The 16,460-nt window shown below is 41.7% G+C and overlaps 1 protein-coding gene across 1 annotated transcript in view; it reads right to left on the bottom strand.

The window, feature by feature from the left end:
• Nucleotides 1-16,460, bottom strand: part of ttn.2 (titin, tandem duplicate 2) — a 219,604-nt gene that overhangs the window by 46,384 nt on the left and 156,760 nt on the right. Inside the window, exons 189-210 of the mRNA XM_028024223.1 lie at nucleotides 15,847-16,111; nucleotides 15,434-15,760; nucleotides 14,262-14,546; nucleotides 13,038-13,337; nucleotides 12,653-12,955; nucleotides 11,885-12,160; nucleotides 11,494-11,793; nucleotides 10,840-11,142; nucleotides 9,762-10,061; nucleotides 9,387-9,674; nucleotides 8,701-9,003; nucleotides 7,227-7,529; nucleotides 6,837-7,142; nucleotides 6,051-6,338; nucleotides 4,991-5,281; nucleotides 3,898-4,185; nucleotides 2,534-3,121; nucleotides 1,856-1,960; nucleotides 1,574-1,771; nucleotides 1,156-1,452; nucleotides 469-1,056; nucleotides 75-377 (exon numbers count right to left, since the gene is read on the bottom strand). Of these exons, the coding sequence (XP_027880024.1) occupies nucleotides 75-377; nucleotides 469-1,056; nucleotides 1,156-1,452; nucleotides 1,574-1,771; nucleotides 1,856-1,960; nucleotides 2,534-3,121; nucleotides 3,898-4,185; nucleotides 4,991-5,281; nucleotides 6,051-6,338; nucleotides 6,837-7,142; nucleotides 7,227-7,529; nucleotides 8,701-9,003; nucleotides 9,387-9,674; nucleotides 9,762-10,061; nucleotides 10,840-11,142; nucleotides 11,494-11,793; nucleotides 11,885-12,160; nucleotides 12,653-12,955; nucleotides 13,038-13,337; nucleotides 14,262-14,546; nucleotides 15,434-15,760; nucleotides 15,847-16,111 (6,805 nt within the window). The remainder of the gene's footprint in view (nucleotides 1-74; nucleotides 378-468; nucleotides 1,057-1,155; nucleotides 1,453-1,573; nucleotides 1,772-1,855; nucleotides 1,961-2,533; nucleotides 3,122-3,897; nucleotides 4,186-4,990; nucleotides 5,282-6,050; nucleotides 6,339-6,836; nucleotides 7,143-7,226; nucleotides 7,530-8,700; nucleotides 9,004-9,386; nucleotides 9,675-9,761; nucleotides 10,062-10,839; nucleotides 11,143-11,493; nucleotides 11,794-11,884; nucleotides 12,161-12,652; nucleotides 12,956-13,037; nucleotides 13,338-14,261; nucleotides 14,547-15,433; nucleotides 15,761-15,846; nucleotides 16,112-16,460) is intronic.

Raw genomic sequence — 16,460 nt, 5'->3', positions numbered from 1 at the left:
TCCTATATAAATTCTTTGGTAATGCTATATTTCTGCTTGCTTTAAAGGTTGGTTGCAAAGTCTTCTTTACTTACATACAATATCCTTGGTCATTACAGGGCGCGATGGCTCACTTGGCGGCCCAAATCCAGCTTTATTCTCAGCAGTGACTCTAAACTCATACTCTACTCCCTCACTCAGGCCTTGCACCTTGAAGCGAAGGTCAGGAACTGTCCTCTTGCAGGCTCTCACCCATCTCATTCCTCTCCTTTCTTTCCTTTCTACACAATATCCTCTAATGTCACTTCCTCCATCCTGTACAGGTCTCTTCCATGAAATGGTAACAGCATTCCGACTGACATTATCTACCTCTGGAGCTGAGGGTGGACCTGGTGGACCTAAGGGAAAAAAATTGCAGTGAAAAAAAAATATTTCCAACATTTCAATGTCAGTATTTTTTAACTTTATTCTTCCACAAGGTAAACTTACCAAAGCTGTCAGCCATTTTGACGGGACCAGACAGGCTAGAGTCTCCTGTGCCATACTGGTTTATAGCACACGCTCTAAAGATGTACTCATTGCCCTTGATCAGTTTACTGGCTACATGTCTGCAGTCCATAATATTTTCTGCAACTTTGGTCCACTGCAAGCGGCTAGTCTCTCTCTTCTCAAGGATGTAGGACTTGATAGAGGAGCCTCCGTCCTCTTCAGGTGGAAGCCAGGTCAGGGTACACTTCTCAGCTGAAATGTTACTGACTTCAATAGGGCCTGGTGGTCCAGGAACATCTAGGACCTTTACTTTAATGTGTTCTTCCTTAATACCAAATGGGTTACTAGCATTAATTGTGTACTCTCCAGTATTCTTCCGGCTTGCATACTTGATAGAAAGGGTTGAAGAGGTTGGAGTGCTAGTTACAGTGACAATGTCAGAGTTCTTGAATTCACGACCCCCCTTGGACCAGAAAGCAGTTGGGGGAGGTTTGCCCACAATCTTTGCAGCTGAGATAACAATTGTGTCTCCTGCCTTGACAGACACAACCTCCTTCATCTCTTGGTCAAGAGTGATAGATGGAGGCTCTGTTAAGAAACAGGAAGTTGTTGAACAATAATTGTACATTTAAAACATTGATTTTTAAAACCTGAAGTTGCATAAGTCTTAAATTTTAAGCTACATACCATACTCATCCTTGCAGGTCAGTGATTCAGTGGTCTCTGAGGGAACACTGACAGCACCAGCAGCATTCTTGGCCCTGATTCTAAACTGATACTGAGCTCCTTCTGTCAGGTCTGTAACGGTGAAAGCACAGCTCTGGATGTTCACGTGATTGGCCTTCATCCATGCCTTCCCACCAGCCTCAAGTTTCTCCACCATATAGCCAGTCAGCTTATAGCCACCATCATATTTAGGAGTAGTCCAAATTAGAGTGACTGTGTTCCTGGTAACATTAATCACATCTGGTTTACCAGGTGGATCTGGAAAAAAAAAAGACATGAAATAAAGCAAAGCCACTGCAATTTAATTCAGGCATTTACAATAAAAACAGAAAGCTTCCTATGTGTAATTTATAACTTTAAGAAAATGGTTTGGACTCACCAATAGGATCAAGGGCGACAACAGCCTCAGTAACTTTGCTTGCCTTTCCAAGGCCGGCCACATTCATAGCCATCACCCTGAACTCATACTCTAGTCCTTCAACGAGACCCGTAACTCTACACTCCTTTACTCTCAAAGGAGTCTTACTAGCTCGCTTCCACATCAGGCTGTTTCTCTCCTTAAACTCAAGGTGATACCCTGAAACCCCCCCCAAAAAATATAATTAATGATGATTGATGACACTCGATTACCTACTTACAGAGATGAATAACAGTATTTTACCAGTGATTGGGGAGCCACCAGAGTCTTTTGGATCAGCCCAAGTCAGAATGGCTGACTCATGTCGAATGCTCAGAATCTCAGGAGGAGCTGGCGCCTCAGGTACATCTTGAGGAAAGATAAAAGATCAGTTAATTCACTCAAATTTTATACATAAAAACACAAGACCTGCTTACTGTAACAAAAGCATTTAAGATTACTTCATAATACCAATTACTTTGACCATCAAAAAAATTTAAACACTAAATTTTCAGGCTGTACCTTTCAACATTAATCAAATTAATTAGTCTTTTATTCAAATGCTGCCTGTCAGACTACACTGATGTTTGAATATTGCCCTGAGGTCACTGATCCAAATGTAAGTGTGCTGTATATCATATAGCATGAAAAGAGCATTAACACAAGCTGAGGCTTATTGTAATTATCAATCTCATGGTTAGATCATGTCTGTATCTGCAGATATTTAAATAATTGAATTGGATTGGAACTCAATAATCCTCGGTCTAATCAGAATCAAACAATTCTGGATCAGAGAATATCCATTTTAACTATATGAAAGTCATTTGAATATCTTATTACCTGTTAAACCATTTACAAAAACTAGACTGACATTTACAGTAATTAAAAAGAGAAATCAAAGGATTTTTCAAGTAAAGTTTTTAAGACCAGAGTTGTACTCACTGAATGGATGCTGGGCAATGACTGGGTTAGACCTCAGGAACTCTCCGATGCCGTACTTATTCTCAGCACACACTCTGAAGATGTACTCTATTCCATCGTGGAGTCTGATCACCCTCATGGTGGTCTTCTGGATGGCTGAAGCCACCGTGGCCCATTTGTTGTCTGTTGTCCTCCTCTTCTCAACGATGTAATTGGACACCTCTGCACCTCCATCGTCTTTAGGCGGTGCCCACTCCAGGGTGATGCCATCAGCAGTTATCTCGTCAAACTTGATGGGTCCAGTGCATAATCCGGGCTTTCCAACGACCTTCAACTGGAACTTGCAGTCCTTTGAGCCTGCGCTATTCCTGACATTGATGGTGTAGGTATCCGCATCTCCTCTCTGGCAGTCTCTGACCAGTAGAGTGGTAATGCCCTGGGAGGCCTCAACACATATACGGCCAGTGTCACCAAGTCCCATGTCGCCCTTCTTCCAGGTGGCGGTAGGGTGAGGCACTCCAATGACAGGGATGTTGATGCGCATGGTGGTGCCCTCCTTCACCACGCAGCAACCATCATGAAGACTGCTCAAGTTGCAGTCAGGCAGCACTGAAATGTTACCAATTGATGTTAAAAACTTTTCTATAAGAAATTATTTTTTGGCATAGAAAATCATGTAAGTGCATTTAAAGGGGCAGTATGGTGTATTTTTCAGTCACTTAGTGCCACTTTATAGTACAATCAAGAATCCATGATTGTGCTATAAAAATGGTACATATATCACATGACCTTGAAGAAATGTGACTTTGTGATTTTATAAGGCGACGATAGGAGTTCGCCCTGCAATTGGTGGGTTGCCTGCTTGATTCAAACTCCGTCCGTCTGTGTCATGTCATATCAGGTCATTTCATTTAACGCCTTGAAATTGGGCTTCTGTCTCTTTAAGAAACTCCTTCTTTTTCTGACTTTGCCTTCAGGAATTCATCACAACATTGCTCCTCTATTAAACCTTTAACAATGTTTTTACCAGCATTTCACTGAGAAGCAGCTCCTACAATGAGCTCAATTAGGTGTTTGGTAATTGCTGCTGCTGCTAGTCTGAAGGAGCTGAGTGGAGGAGCTCAGAAACTGCAACACTAAAGAGGAGCTGCATCTCAAAGGAGAGGCTATGTCCACCCAGGTGTTTTACACAGCCGATTGGTTACCACAGTGATTAAAGAATTTCTCAAACATGAATGAAAGAAGCAAGGCAACACTCCAGGTATGTTTTTGAAAAGGGAATAACATTATAACATGATGTAAAGCTTTAAAAAGTTGACTTTACATAATACTACCCCTTTAAAAAAATGTGTATGTCATGAAGGCTAACCAGATGGGTTCCTTACCAAACTGGTCCTTGGCAACAGCAGTGAGCTCAGTTGGTGGCCCTTCTCCAGACTCGTTGAGGGCCTTGGCCCGGAATAAATACTCCTTGCCATCTGCCAGCTCACTGATGGTGTGACTGGTGTTCTTGCCCTTCATAATCTCCTTCCATTTCTCCTCTCCTTCGCTCTGCTCCAGGATGTAAGAGGTAATGTAGCTTCCGCCATCACTAATGGGTTTCTTCCAGCTCAATGTAATAGAGTCTTTGGTGGTCTTTTGGGCTCTGAAGTCTGTCACTGGACCAGGTTGTTCTGCAAAAGTGGATTTAGAAAAGGTTAAAGTGTATTTTCTGATAAGAACAGAATTATATTAGTTCCAGTGCATAGCTCTTAAGAAACTTGAATACAAAGAAACCTCCAAATGTGAAGACATATGAATGTATTTTCTTTTAGATCTAAATGGAACATGAAACTCTTTGGGTGTTTTCTACCTGATAGACTGGTAGATGCCACTCGATTTGGGATCAAAATTGCAACATTTATTATTAAGCTGGTGTGGTTCGCTTTCACACTGCACTGTGTCAGACGAACCAAACTAATTGAAAAACCTGTTCACCCACTCGCCTGTGGTGGCGGCGCACCAAGAACTGCTAAAAGAAATCACACAGAAACCTCCGAAGAAGGTACAACCGTACATACATTTTTGAAAAGCAGAAGTGGAACCTCCTGCACAGCCAACAAGAATGCAACAGGTGGTTTTTGAATGGTAAGTCAACAACAAAACACTCGTCTTGTACAGCACATACAGCGGTAAAACCAGCTGACCAATCATGATGGAGCTCAGCTTGGGTTACTAGGTGACAGACCTAGTAACTCCACTGGGGTTGGTAGATAACGGGTTCAAAATGGAAGTGTAAAAATGTCAAAATGTGAATTTTGTATATGTCAAAATGTGAATTTTGTATAATACGTCCCCTCTTTAATGGCTTAATTGTCCTTTAAATTACTAAAGTTAATTCCACATCCAAATTTTTAATGTACGTTTCTGATTGAATGAATAATTTTGGATTCAGATGGTCGACTAAAATCGCTTATCTGAAGTATAATAAATCGTTACCGGAGGCCCGGACGCTGCCTGCCGTCTCGCAGCCCTCTCCGATGCCATAAGCGTTTTCAGCCAGAACTCTGAAGCAGTATGCTTGACCCGGCTCCAGATTGGTGATCCTGAAGGAAGTCTTGTGGCACTCAGCGGAGAAGCAGGTCCACGCCTTCCTCTCAGCCAAACGTTTCTCCACAACGTAGCTTTTTACTGGACTTCCACCATCGATCAGCGGTGGCTCCCAGCTTATCCAGGCATGGGTCCTGGAGGTCTCCTTCACAGTCAGGTTGGCAGGTGGTCCAGGTGAGTCTGAGTGGGGAGGAGCAGCAGAAAACTTTAGTCAGCTGATCAGGGTATCAAAGTAATAAAAATAGAAACCTAAATGGTAATTTTAATTTACATTAGGTTACATGCATTAAATGAGCACAACATTATGACCACTGACAGGCGATTTGATTTCATGAAGGCTACACCTTATAACTTGCCGTAATTAAAGGATCTGTTATGGACGTCTTGGTGTCAGATAAAAATAAACACACCTTCAGGGATCTAGTACAAAAGCACAAAATCTTTCCAAGTACTTTATTTTCTAGTGGACTTGAAATAAAACAAAACTAACTTGCAAGTAACTTTTCAATTACTTATAGGAGGTTGTTTTTAGTCAATAATTCTTCAACATTGTTGAAAAAGAAAATTCTAGTTTCACTTGCAGATTATTTCACTTTTAACAAGGTATTTTGTTGATCTTGTGAAATAATCTGCCTGTAGAACTGGTACTTTCTTTTTAGCAATATAATATTCCTATATCTTGCTGAAAAGATATTTGTAAGTTAGTTTGTTTTATGCTAAGTATAGTGAGATATTTGCACTACAAACTAGACAAAAATACTTGGGAAGATTTTGTGTTTTTGTATTGTAATCATATTTGTTGAAGCTTAACATAAATGTGTTTCTGTAACTGCTCTTCTTTTTTAACAACAGTTCAAAACAAATCCAGGTTTACATTTATTCACTGTAGTGCAACGCCTCTGATTAAACCCTAACTGTTTGCAGTGTGTGTACTCAGACAAACCCTTACCAAGGACTTTAACAATGATGGTGTAGCTCTTAGATCCACTGCTATTCTCCAGAGACAGGACATATTTGCCTGCATCATATCTGTTAATGTCCTCAATCATTAGCAGGGTGTCCCAGTCGGACGTCTTGATCAGCAGGCCCTGCCTCTCCTTCAGGTTGGCGTCCACCTTTGTCCATGTCACCTTGGGCGCCGGGCGTCCCCTCAGCGGGACGTACAGCCTCATGGTGATGCCGGCTCGCAGAACCAAAGCCTTCCTCAGATCAGCATCCAGCTCACCTTCAGGGGCAACTGCAGAGAGACAGATTATTAAAATATGTTGGCTACCCCACCTTTAAGTCATTTTACAGACAATAAATTGTCCCAGAACTTATTGCAATAAACTATAATATTGTCATTTTGAGACTCTTTTCAACTAATATAATAATAATAATGGCTTGTAAATGCAAATATACTCACTCAAAGATAAAAAAAAATTGTAATTTCTAAGAATATTTAACACTGGGACTGGAAAACATTTTAAATATACAAAAGAAAAAACAAAACAAGAATCCAAATGGATTATAAAGTCTCAGTATCAAAACTGCATTTCAAATTCAGCTTAGGCAGGGAAAACAGGCAAAGTGACGGATAGTGCAAACTAACTACTTCATACTGGGTGTCAAATGCTTCCAGTGTTTTTCAAAATAGCGGCTTTTCAATGACAGAGCTCATTTTAATTTATCGTGATTAATTGACTTATTACTTATTGTGACAGGCCTACACACAACAAACATCTGATGAACGTACTCAGGATGTCCTTGGCCATGTGGTTTCCAGGAACCTCGCTGGGGTCGCTGTAGCCAATCTTGTTGACGGCAATGACTCTGAACTGGTACTCTGTGTTTTCCATCAGGCTGGTCACCACGAATTTGGTGGCCTGGAGTTTCTTCGGGACGTTGCACTTGGTCCACTCCTCGGCGTCGGCTCGCTTGCACTCCACCAGATATCCAATGATCTCACAGCCACCATCGTAAGCTGGTTTGGTCCAGCTGAGGCTGATCGAATGCTTGGTAGAGTCCACCACCTTGGGGAACGCAGGTGGGCCAGGCGGATCTTAAGAATAACACACAAAGCTTATAAGTCTGACAAACATCAGGGATATTTTCAGTTACGGTTTTCTGCCAATCAGACACTCACAGACGGGGTCAACAGCCAGAGCGGCGTTGGACGGATCACTGGGTTTGCCCAGGCCGGCCTTGTTCAAGGCGATGACTCTGAATTCGTACTCTGAGCCTTCAGTCAGCTGAACTGCCTTGATGGTTCTGTCGATAACGGGTCGGCGGTTAACCTTAGCCCAGGCCAATTCTGTGGCCTCACGCTTCTCCACCAGGTAACCCAGGATGGGAGCTTTGCCGTCATTGGCGGGGGCTTTCCAGCTGACTGTCATGGAGTCCTTGGTGATGTTGGTAATGACCGGTGGCTCACATGGCCCAGGAACATCTGATGGAAGAGATAAAGGCATGAGAGTTTCTTCCATCAGATGTGGACATACTGATCCATACTGGTCATACTGAAGACCAGATTGACAAGCATCTCTGAACTGACACCTATTATGCTTCCTTGAACAGGAAAGGACAGTTTTGTAGGCAATACAAAACCTATAAAGTGTCTTGTCACTTTAAATACAAAAAAGCTGCTGCAGGTCACGCCCCTCCAATTCAACTAAAAATAAAAATACCTACAAACCCATTCAATTAAAAAATACTAGGTTGATCCCAAAGGGAATTTAAATTAGATGTGCAATTATACAGTAATACATATTTGAAAAGCAGAAATGGAGCCTCCTGCACAACCAAAAAGAATGGAGCAAGTGGTTTCAAATTGTTCAAATGTCATATTTGAAATTTAAAAAGGTATTCACACTGTAAGAAAAAACAACATAGAGCTATTAAGAGAGCATTTCAAACTTAAAATAAAGTTTAAAAAGCATCAAAAGACAAGTATCAGTCAGGAGGAGGGTACAGAAAATTGCATTATATTTTATATATATTCCCCAATGATGGTCTTTCTGGGTTCAACTAAAACTTACTGATAGGTATTTTCCTTTCGAACCTAAATAAAAGAAAGAACCACAGACAACGTATATGAATTTTATGTAGAGCTTTTGCAAAAGGAGAAGTCTCTGAGAATTCTTCCTCCGAAGAATCCACAGAGCGTTCTGATCTGCCCTCACAACAGCTCCTGTTTTTATTGTCAAAGTAGAACAGGCAAGGGGGCAGTCAGGAAAACAACAGAGGTCGTAAAGCTTCTAACCCAAACATCTAACAACCCAGTTCCAGATGTGATATCTGATCAAAGGTCTAAGCCCGGTTCAAATCTCGGTCAGTACTGTCAATAAAACAAAATACGACTGTTCACAGGTAGTTACTAAATTAGGAGGTGCGTAAAGTTGAACCGACAGTAGTGATCTCCATACACACGTAAGGAAGAGAACACTTTAAACAGAAAATCACAATGATCTATAGGCTGAATGTGAACTAAAGTAAGAATAAAATGATAATACCAAAAAATCTCTAACACTTACATTAAGACATTCATATATTCTGTCTGCAAAGTTTTTCAGATAAACAGTTTTACTCATACAAACAAAAATAGAAAAATGTATTCTTACCGTATGGGTTCTTCACGGTTACGGCGTCAGTCATGGTGGCGTCTCCCACACCGTACTGGTTCTCAGCACTCACTCTGAACTGGTACTCATGACCCTCGATGAGCTTTTCCACTGAGCAGTCGGTGATGTGGCCGTGGATGTTAGCGGTTACCAGCGCCCAGTTGGCCCTGCTGGTTTCACGCTTCTCAATAATGTAGTTGGTGATTTCAGATCCTCCATCTGCGAGTGGAGGCTCCCAGCGAATCTTCACACGGTCAGCGAACACTTTGGCGATTTTTATTGAGGCTGGAGGGCCGGGTTTGTCTGCAGAGCAGGAAGAAGAAAGGTTGAATTTCAAATATGAATGCATTTAAGGCTTGTTGAGCTTTTCAGTAGGGCTGAAACTAAGGATTATTTTGGTTATTGATTATTCTGATGATTAATTGGATACAAAAATGGAACATTTTGTAAATATTTGTACTTGCTTCTTCTATAATTCTAAACATGGATTTTATTTAATTAACTTCAGGCAAAATGATACAAAGTTATTTTTAAAGCTAAGGGACCCCACAAACAGTTAGGGAGTCTACAATAAAATCTTTATGAAGAACAAATAATTGGAATTACACAACCCTAAGGGAGCAATCAATAATCGATTAATAACGATTAATCACACCATTAACATCACTGTTTTTACTGCAGCTTACCCAGCACCTTGACCTTAATGGTGGCATACTTGCTACCACTCAGGTTTTCAGCGAGGACGGTGTAGTCTCCAGTCTCCTTCCTGGTGACTGAGTAGAGCTCCAGCAGATGAACGTGTTTCTTCTGCGTTGCCTTCATTCCCTCTGCGATCACCAGTGGCGCACCGTCTTTCTTCCAGCTCACCTTAGGCAGGGGTTTGCCGTGAACCTCAGCGTCCAGGAAGACGTTGTCGCCTGCCTTTACCACAATGAGGCTCTTCATGTTGACGCCCAGTTCAACGCGGGGAGGAACTGTACAGCAGACAGAGGGAGGAAGTTCAAGACTCGCCATTGGATCTGATTTGTTCTTTACGGGTTTAATGTTGAGCAGAACCGTACCATTCTCAGCAATGACAGCAATGGGATCCGACACCTCAGACGGGAGGCTGACGTTGATGGCAGTCTTGGCAATGACTCTGAACTGGTACCTCTGACCCTCCTCCAGGCCCTGAACCACGTAGCTCTCAGTCCGGATGTTCATGCAGTTGGCGTTGCAGCAAGTCCATTTGTCCTCTGGCACCTTAGTGTATTCCACATGGTAGCCAATCAGCTTGCTGCCACCGTCATGTTTGGGACGGCTCCAGACCAATGAGACAGAGTTCTTGGTCACATCCATTGCTTCGGGTTTACCTGGTGGGTCTGGAAGGAAAATAGAAGGGTTTCACATGAGCAATGTTGTCTGGTTTTGATCCTCTTTAACATGAATTTTAAATGATGAGTCTAAAGCGAAACCAGACTTGTTTGGGTTATCCTTGCCACAATCCTAGAGCACTTACTTCAACCCAGCTGGTAAAGTATGCAGGATTGTGCACATACTAACACTAGGAGGAAAATAAGGCCATAATATTAAGATTTCCTTTTCATACAACTTTATTTTATAATGTTGACTTTATTCTGGTAAGTTTATGACTTTATTCTCAGGATTTTAGTTTTCTATTTTCTTAGCGTGGCCCTAACACTCTGTCCGTACAAGACAGCATTTGGTTATTGATTTTAAACAATATGATGTTCAAGCTTTTCTATTTTAAAGAAATCTCTTTACTAAGGTTCCCATTTTACCTCATGAGCACCTGACCCCCAAAATGTCTGAGCACGCCACTGAAAATATCCCAACAGATCATACATCATCAGTTATATTTACTAAAAATAAGCATAAAAGTAATCAACAATAATGAAGGAACTTAATGATTAATCTGGAAGAATAATTCATGTTACAATGCATTATGCTACCAAAGAAGACATTTAAGTTGTTATAGTGAGAAAATATTTGCACAAATTGATATTGTATGAACATGATAGTCATATTCTCTATATAGTTTTGTTTGATTTTGCGTTGACGTTCTATTGAAATAAAAAAAACAATTGCTGGCCTTTTCTTTTTCTAATTAGAAACTGAGGTAAGAACAGATTTATTTACCAATTGCAGTTCTGGCGGTGATGAAGTCGGTCTGTTTGCAGGGTTTTCCCTGTCCAGCCATGTTGTAGGCCGACACCCTGAAGGTGTACTCCAGGCCCTCGATGAGGCCGGTGCAGGTGTACTGCGTGGCTTTGACCACAGACTCGTTAGCCTTCACCCACAGCAGGCTGTTCCTCTCCTTCTTCTCTATGCAGAAACCAGTGATGGGGCTTCCACCGTCGCTGCTGGGACGCTCCCAAGACAGAATGACAAAGTCCTTGTTGATCTTGTTGATCTGCAGGTTTCTGGGTTCACTTGGAGGATCTAGGAGAAAAAAACCCCCAAAACGTTAAAACATAACATCACATTTGAAAAGGTAGGAAAGTTGAGTCATTAGAAAACAATAAAAAAAACATTTGATTATGTGACCAAACCTCCTGGGTAAAGTGTTTAGTAGATTTTTATTTCTTAAAAAAAAGTTTTTCACTCTTGAAAAGGATTTTAGTCTAGCATAAATTTCATAGTAACTGTAAAGTCAGTTACTATGAAATTTATGCTAGACTAAAATAGCATAGTAAATATTAGTAAATATTTTAAATTTGCTTTATATAGAGAGCTACAATATGAGGTCATAAATCAAAGACCCCTATTCACCTTACAATGAAAGAAACTCACCAAACGGATATCTGGCAATCATCTTCTCAGAGTAGAGGGGCTCAGAGATGCCGGACTTGTTCTCAGCCCGGACCCTGAACCAGTACTCCTTTCCAGTTGTAAGTTTGGTCATTCGGAAGCTGGTCTTGGTGCAGGAAACTGAAACGGTGATCCAGTCACCCTGGCTGATGTCACACTTCTCCACAATGTAGTTGGTGATGTTGCTGCCCCCATCTTCCTCCGGGGAGTTCCAGAGCAGCGTGCAAGCATCAATATCCAATTCTGAGATCTCCAGAGGGCCACTTGGAGGTCCAGGGATGTCTGAGAAATGGAGAGGACATTGTTATTGATTAAATAATTTAAATATGTCAATGCTATGTTGTCAGAAGCAGTGACGGTGACAGAAGCTGACCCTGGACGATGCATCTGAGGATCTGGTTGACCTTGCCCGTGCTGTTCTCGGCAGACAGGCTGTAGTAGCCGCTGTCCTTTCTGTTCACGTTCTTGATGATGAGGGTACAGGTTGTCAGAGTCTTTACGACCGACAGGCGATCTGAGGTCAGTACGTCCTCGTTGCCCTGCTTCCACTTGCAGAAAGGAGCCGGTTTACCAGCCACAATGCCCTCAATCACCATTTTCGATCCAGCCCTCACCGTAACAATCTCGGGCATGATGATCTTTGGAGCCACTGAATGCAAAGAAAATATTATAGGTGACCTATTATGCTTCCTCTGACAGGTTTGGATAGGTCTACTTTTTACTTTTACTTTTGTTACTTTATTATGAAATATTGTTACTCTTATTTGAGTAAAATTTCTGGAAATTTTACGCCAATAATCTGCTGCTTACCATGCCCCAACATTTACACACATACATGAAAATGGCTGCAAACAGATGCAATGATGCATCAAAGAAAAACAGAAGTGGAGCCTCCTGCACAATCAACAAGATTGCAGTAAGTGGTTTCTGGATAGTAAGTCAACAACAAAACACTTGTGTTTTCCAGCAGCCATTGTATAGATCATACAGCAGTAAAACCAGCTGATCAAACGTGTTGGAGCTCAGTTTGGGTTGCTAGGTAATGGGTTGGGGTTCGCTGAGGTTGCTACATGAGGAGCAGCGATAATTAAACCAGTGTTCACAAGAATCTGTTATTTTGCAGATAAGCTGATCTACTTACTGAGCTGCTCCTTGACCTCAAACACTCCCTCCGCCTCGCGAGCCAAGCTTACTCCGACCGAGTTCCTTGCTGCCACTCTGAACTTGTACTTCGTTCCTTCTTTCAGACCAACCACCACAATGGTCAGATCTTTGACGACAGAGTAAGGTGTCCACTTGTCCTCGGGAGCTCCCTCTTCCTGATAATCAACGACATAACCGTTGATCTTAGCTCCTCCGTCTCTGAGGGGCTTCAGCCAGCCCAACGTGGCACTGTTCTTTGAGATCTCCAACACATCCATCTTCTTAGGTGGGTCCGGCTCACCTTGATTTAAATGTAGGCAATTATTAGACAAAAATTAAATAAATAAAATCAATCCACATAATTTTTTGTAGGCCATACTCACTTATAGGATCCACAGCCAGATAGGACCTGGGAGAATCCTGAGGAACTCCAATTCCATATTTGTTGCACGCCATGACTCTGAAGTAATACTCGATGCCTGGCGTCATGCTGGTCACCTTGAAGCTGGTTTTCTTCAGGTCCTCTATGCATTTGGTCCAAGTCTTTCTATCCACTTCCCGTTTCTCCACAATGTAATTAATAATGGGGCTGCCACCATCATTTTCCGGAGGCAACCAGGAGAGTTGAGCGGTTGTCTTAGTTATGTTGGTAGCGTCCAAGCCGCCAACCGGACCAGGAGTGTCTAGATAGAGTTATAAATCAATTTAGTTGATAAAGATCAGGTATATTTTATAGACAAGTGCAATGTGTCATCCCGTGTCCAAGATCCTTCCGCCTGGCTACCTGCTAGAGGGCAAGAAGCTATTTGCTGACGATGACAATCATTGGTTTTAGCTGTCAGGTTGTCATCATACCATGTTAAAACTTAAACCTATGCATGACATATAAAAGAAAAAAGGACGCCATGGTTTCTGTGGATCAAACTGTCAATAATACAATTAGGAAAAAGTTTTAATTGAAAAAAGGGAAGTAGGTCAGTTATGCTAGCTTGACTTTGAAAACCTTAACATGTAGATGTTAAGGTTTGGTGAATTTGGTGAGTTTTGGTTCCATTAAAAACAAGAAAAAGAATCCGACCCACAGACTGAACTCTGTGACAGATCAACATGCTTAAATTAGCTAATCTAGCACCGCTGTGTTCAGACGATCACTTATTAATAATTACAAAATAAACATAAAGATTAAAAACATAGAACTGTAACAGAATGAATGTTTTATTCTTTGTGTTGGAAATATTTTTGTTTTTCGTATTGAATCTTGATACATTAGTGGAGTTGTTGTCATACTAACAGGTCTGTGTGCAGCGTAACCGACACAGAGAGCAAGAAAAAAGTGTCTCTGAGTTGTTCTTCAATGGTTTTCTGTGTTATTTTACCTTTGTTGTGATGCACTGAGCTGAATTATTAATACCTACATCTTCAGGTTTCATTTTGTTAACAAAATTGTTCTATCGCGACAACACGACCATGTATGGAAAGTAAAAAAATCGTCTTTTTGCCCTTTTGTGTTATGTGCATGCGTGAAATTTCCAGATGTGAACAATAACATGCAACGAGTCTATAAGACAAGCAACAGTTTGAGCCTTTCAATGGCTTCCTGTTCTTACCAAGAACTTTGACTCGGACATACACTGCTTTCTCTCCAGCCGAGTTGGACAGAGTCAGTGCATATCTCCCAGAATCCTCTCTGGTGCTCTCAGGGATCACCAGGAAGCACATGGTGTCGACCTGGTCCACGTGACCTCGGCGTATGACGTTGTCCACACCCAGGCGCTTCCAGGTCACCTTGGGTGCCGGCCTTCCTCTGATCACAGCAAACAACCGGATGGGACACCCAGCCCTGACGGCGAGGCCTTTCCTCAAACTGGCATCCAGCTCGATTTCAGGGGCCTCTGTTGTCATGAAAGCACAAATAACTCTGTGAGTTCATGTAATACCTGTTGGTGCACATATTTTACTACACTTACAAGTTAATAATTCCTTAATATTGATGAAAAAAATACTTTTTCCACTGGGAGATTATTTCACTTATAGCAAGATATTTTTTCATGTTACAAATTAAATAATCTGTCAGTGTAACTAGTATGTTTTTTTTCAATATTGAGACACTACATCTTGCTGAAAATTACTTGTAAGAATTTTATTTTACCTCAAGTGTACTAAGATATTTGTACTAAAAAGTGCAACAAAAATGCTTATGTTTTTGCACTGTATGTGCAAAACAATGAATCTTGTTTTTAACATAAAAGAAAATTTGCCCTTTAAAAATGCTTTAGAGTTGAACTCTGAAATATTTGTCAAATTAAAATAAAAGTTAAGAAGTAAAAAAATGTGCACAGTTCCATAATGACCTGGACATTTGTTCTTTTTTTTGTCACAGGAGTCTCCATTGAAGTAATGATTGTTAAGTTTTTTTATTTTGAGCTGTTTGCGTTGCTTTACCAAAAATGAGCAGTTTGTTTCATTCTTTTCCAAAAGGAATATATGTTTGAATAATTACCTTCAACCGCCGCTTCCACTTATTTATTTAAATGTTAAAGATTTAGGAGACATGACTAACTGCAGCTAGCTAGCTAGCTTCTTTATGAATAGTCATCTAATTCTTGCACTTCCACTGTTTGTGCTGACAAAAACTACAGAAAAGTTTTCTGTCATTGTCATAAAACTTGCTATTATCCCCCAATTCTGTTTTTTTTGTGGACTACATTTTGTTTGTTAAATTCCGCATTTTTGTCCGAGGTTTCCACAATTATACGGCCTTTTAAGTGCATAGACTCACCAAGGATCTCCTTGGGAGACACCGCCTCCTTCAGGTAGGCGTGGCGACCCCAGCCCACCTGGTTTTGGGCGGAGACTTTGAACTCATACTCCTGTTTCTCATCCAACTGGCCGATAGTGAACTCTGTGATCACCAGCGGGCCACGGGTATCGATTCTCTTCCAGCCCTCTGAGGGTTTCTCTGGGTCGGCGTCGCTCTTCAGCCTCAAGTCCAGGCTGTAGCCAATAATGGGGGCGCCGCCGTCGTACACGGGTTTAGACCAGGACAGGGTAATGGAGGTCTTTGTGCTGTCAGAAACCTTCAGGCCTGCTGGTGGTCCAGGTGGTTCTGAAGGTAGAGGAGAAAACATAAGACAGTGATGACTGGAAAAGCAAAGAGGAGACATTTCAGACTGTAGGGTGAGCTGAACGAACCAATAGGATCTTTGGCTGCAACAGGTCTGCAGGGTTTGCTTGGTTCTCCAAGGCCGACCTCGTTCTCTGCTTTCACTCTGAACTGGTATTCATGGTTTGGAATCAGGTTTGTCACTTTCATGCGTCTTTCAGAGATGGGGCTCTTCGTGCAAGCCACCCAGCGCACCGCCCGCTTCTCCTTCCTCTCCAGAATGTAGCCGGTGATGGACTTTCCTCCATCGTTCTCCGGTGGAGCCCAGACCACAGTCATCTCCTCCTTACTGACCTGCATAACAAAAACAGCAAATGGTTCAGCAACCAAGGAACTCGCTTCTAGTAGGGATGCAAACAATGAATCAACTTACTGTTTATTACATTACAATGAGTTCCAATTGATTAACTAACGTATCTGCTTACATTCTTTCAGTGTTGTAATTTGGGCTCCATCCAGCAGAGGGCATCACTGTTTGTTGTTGTAAGAGAAACAAACATGGCGGAGGGATACAAAAACGGGAAAGCTAAGCGGTCCAAACAGAGTGCGGTGCGGGATGCAAAATGCACTTTATGTGGTTTCGTTTTGAAATATAAAAACTCGACAAGCCCCTCAAGTCATTGCCTTAAGATTTGCATGGCGG

This window comes from Xiphophorus couchianus, chromosome 7 (genome assembly GCF_001444195.1).
Source record: "Xiphophorus couchianus chromosome 7, X_couchianus-1.0, whole genome shotgun sequence".
NCBI classification, from domain to species: domain Eukaryota; kingdom Metazoa; phylum Chordata; class Actinopteri; order Cyprinodontiformes; family Poeciliidae; genus Xiphophorus; species Xiphophorus couchianus.
This window is presented reverse-complemented; position numbering and strand designations above follow the sequence as displayed.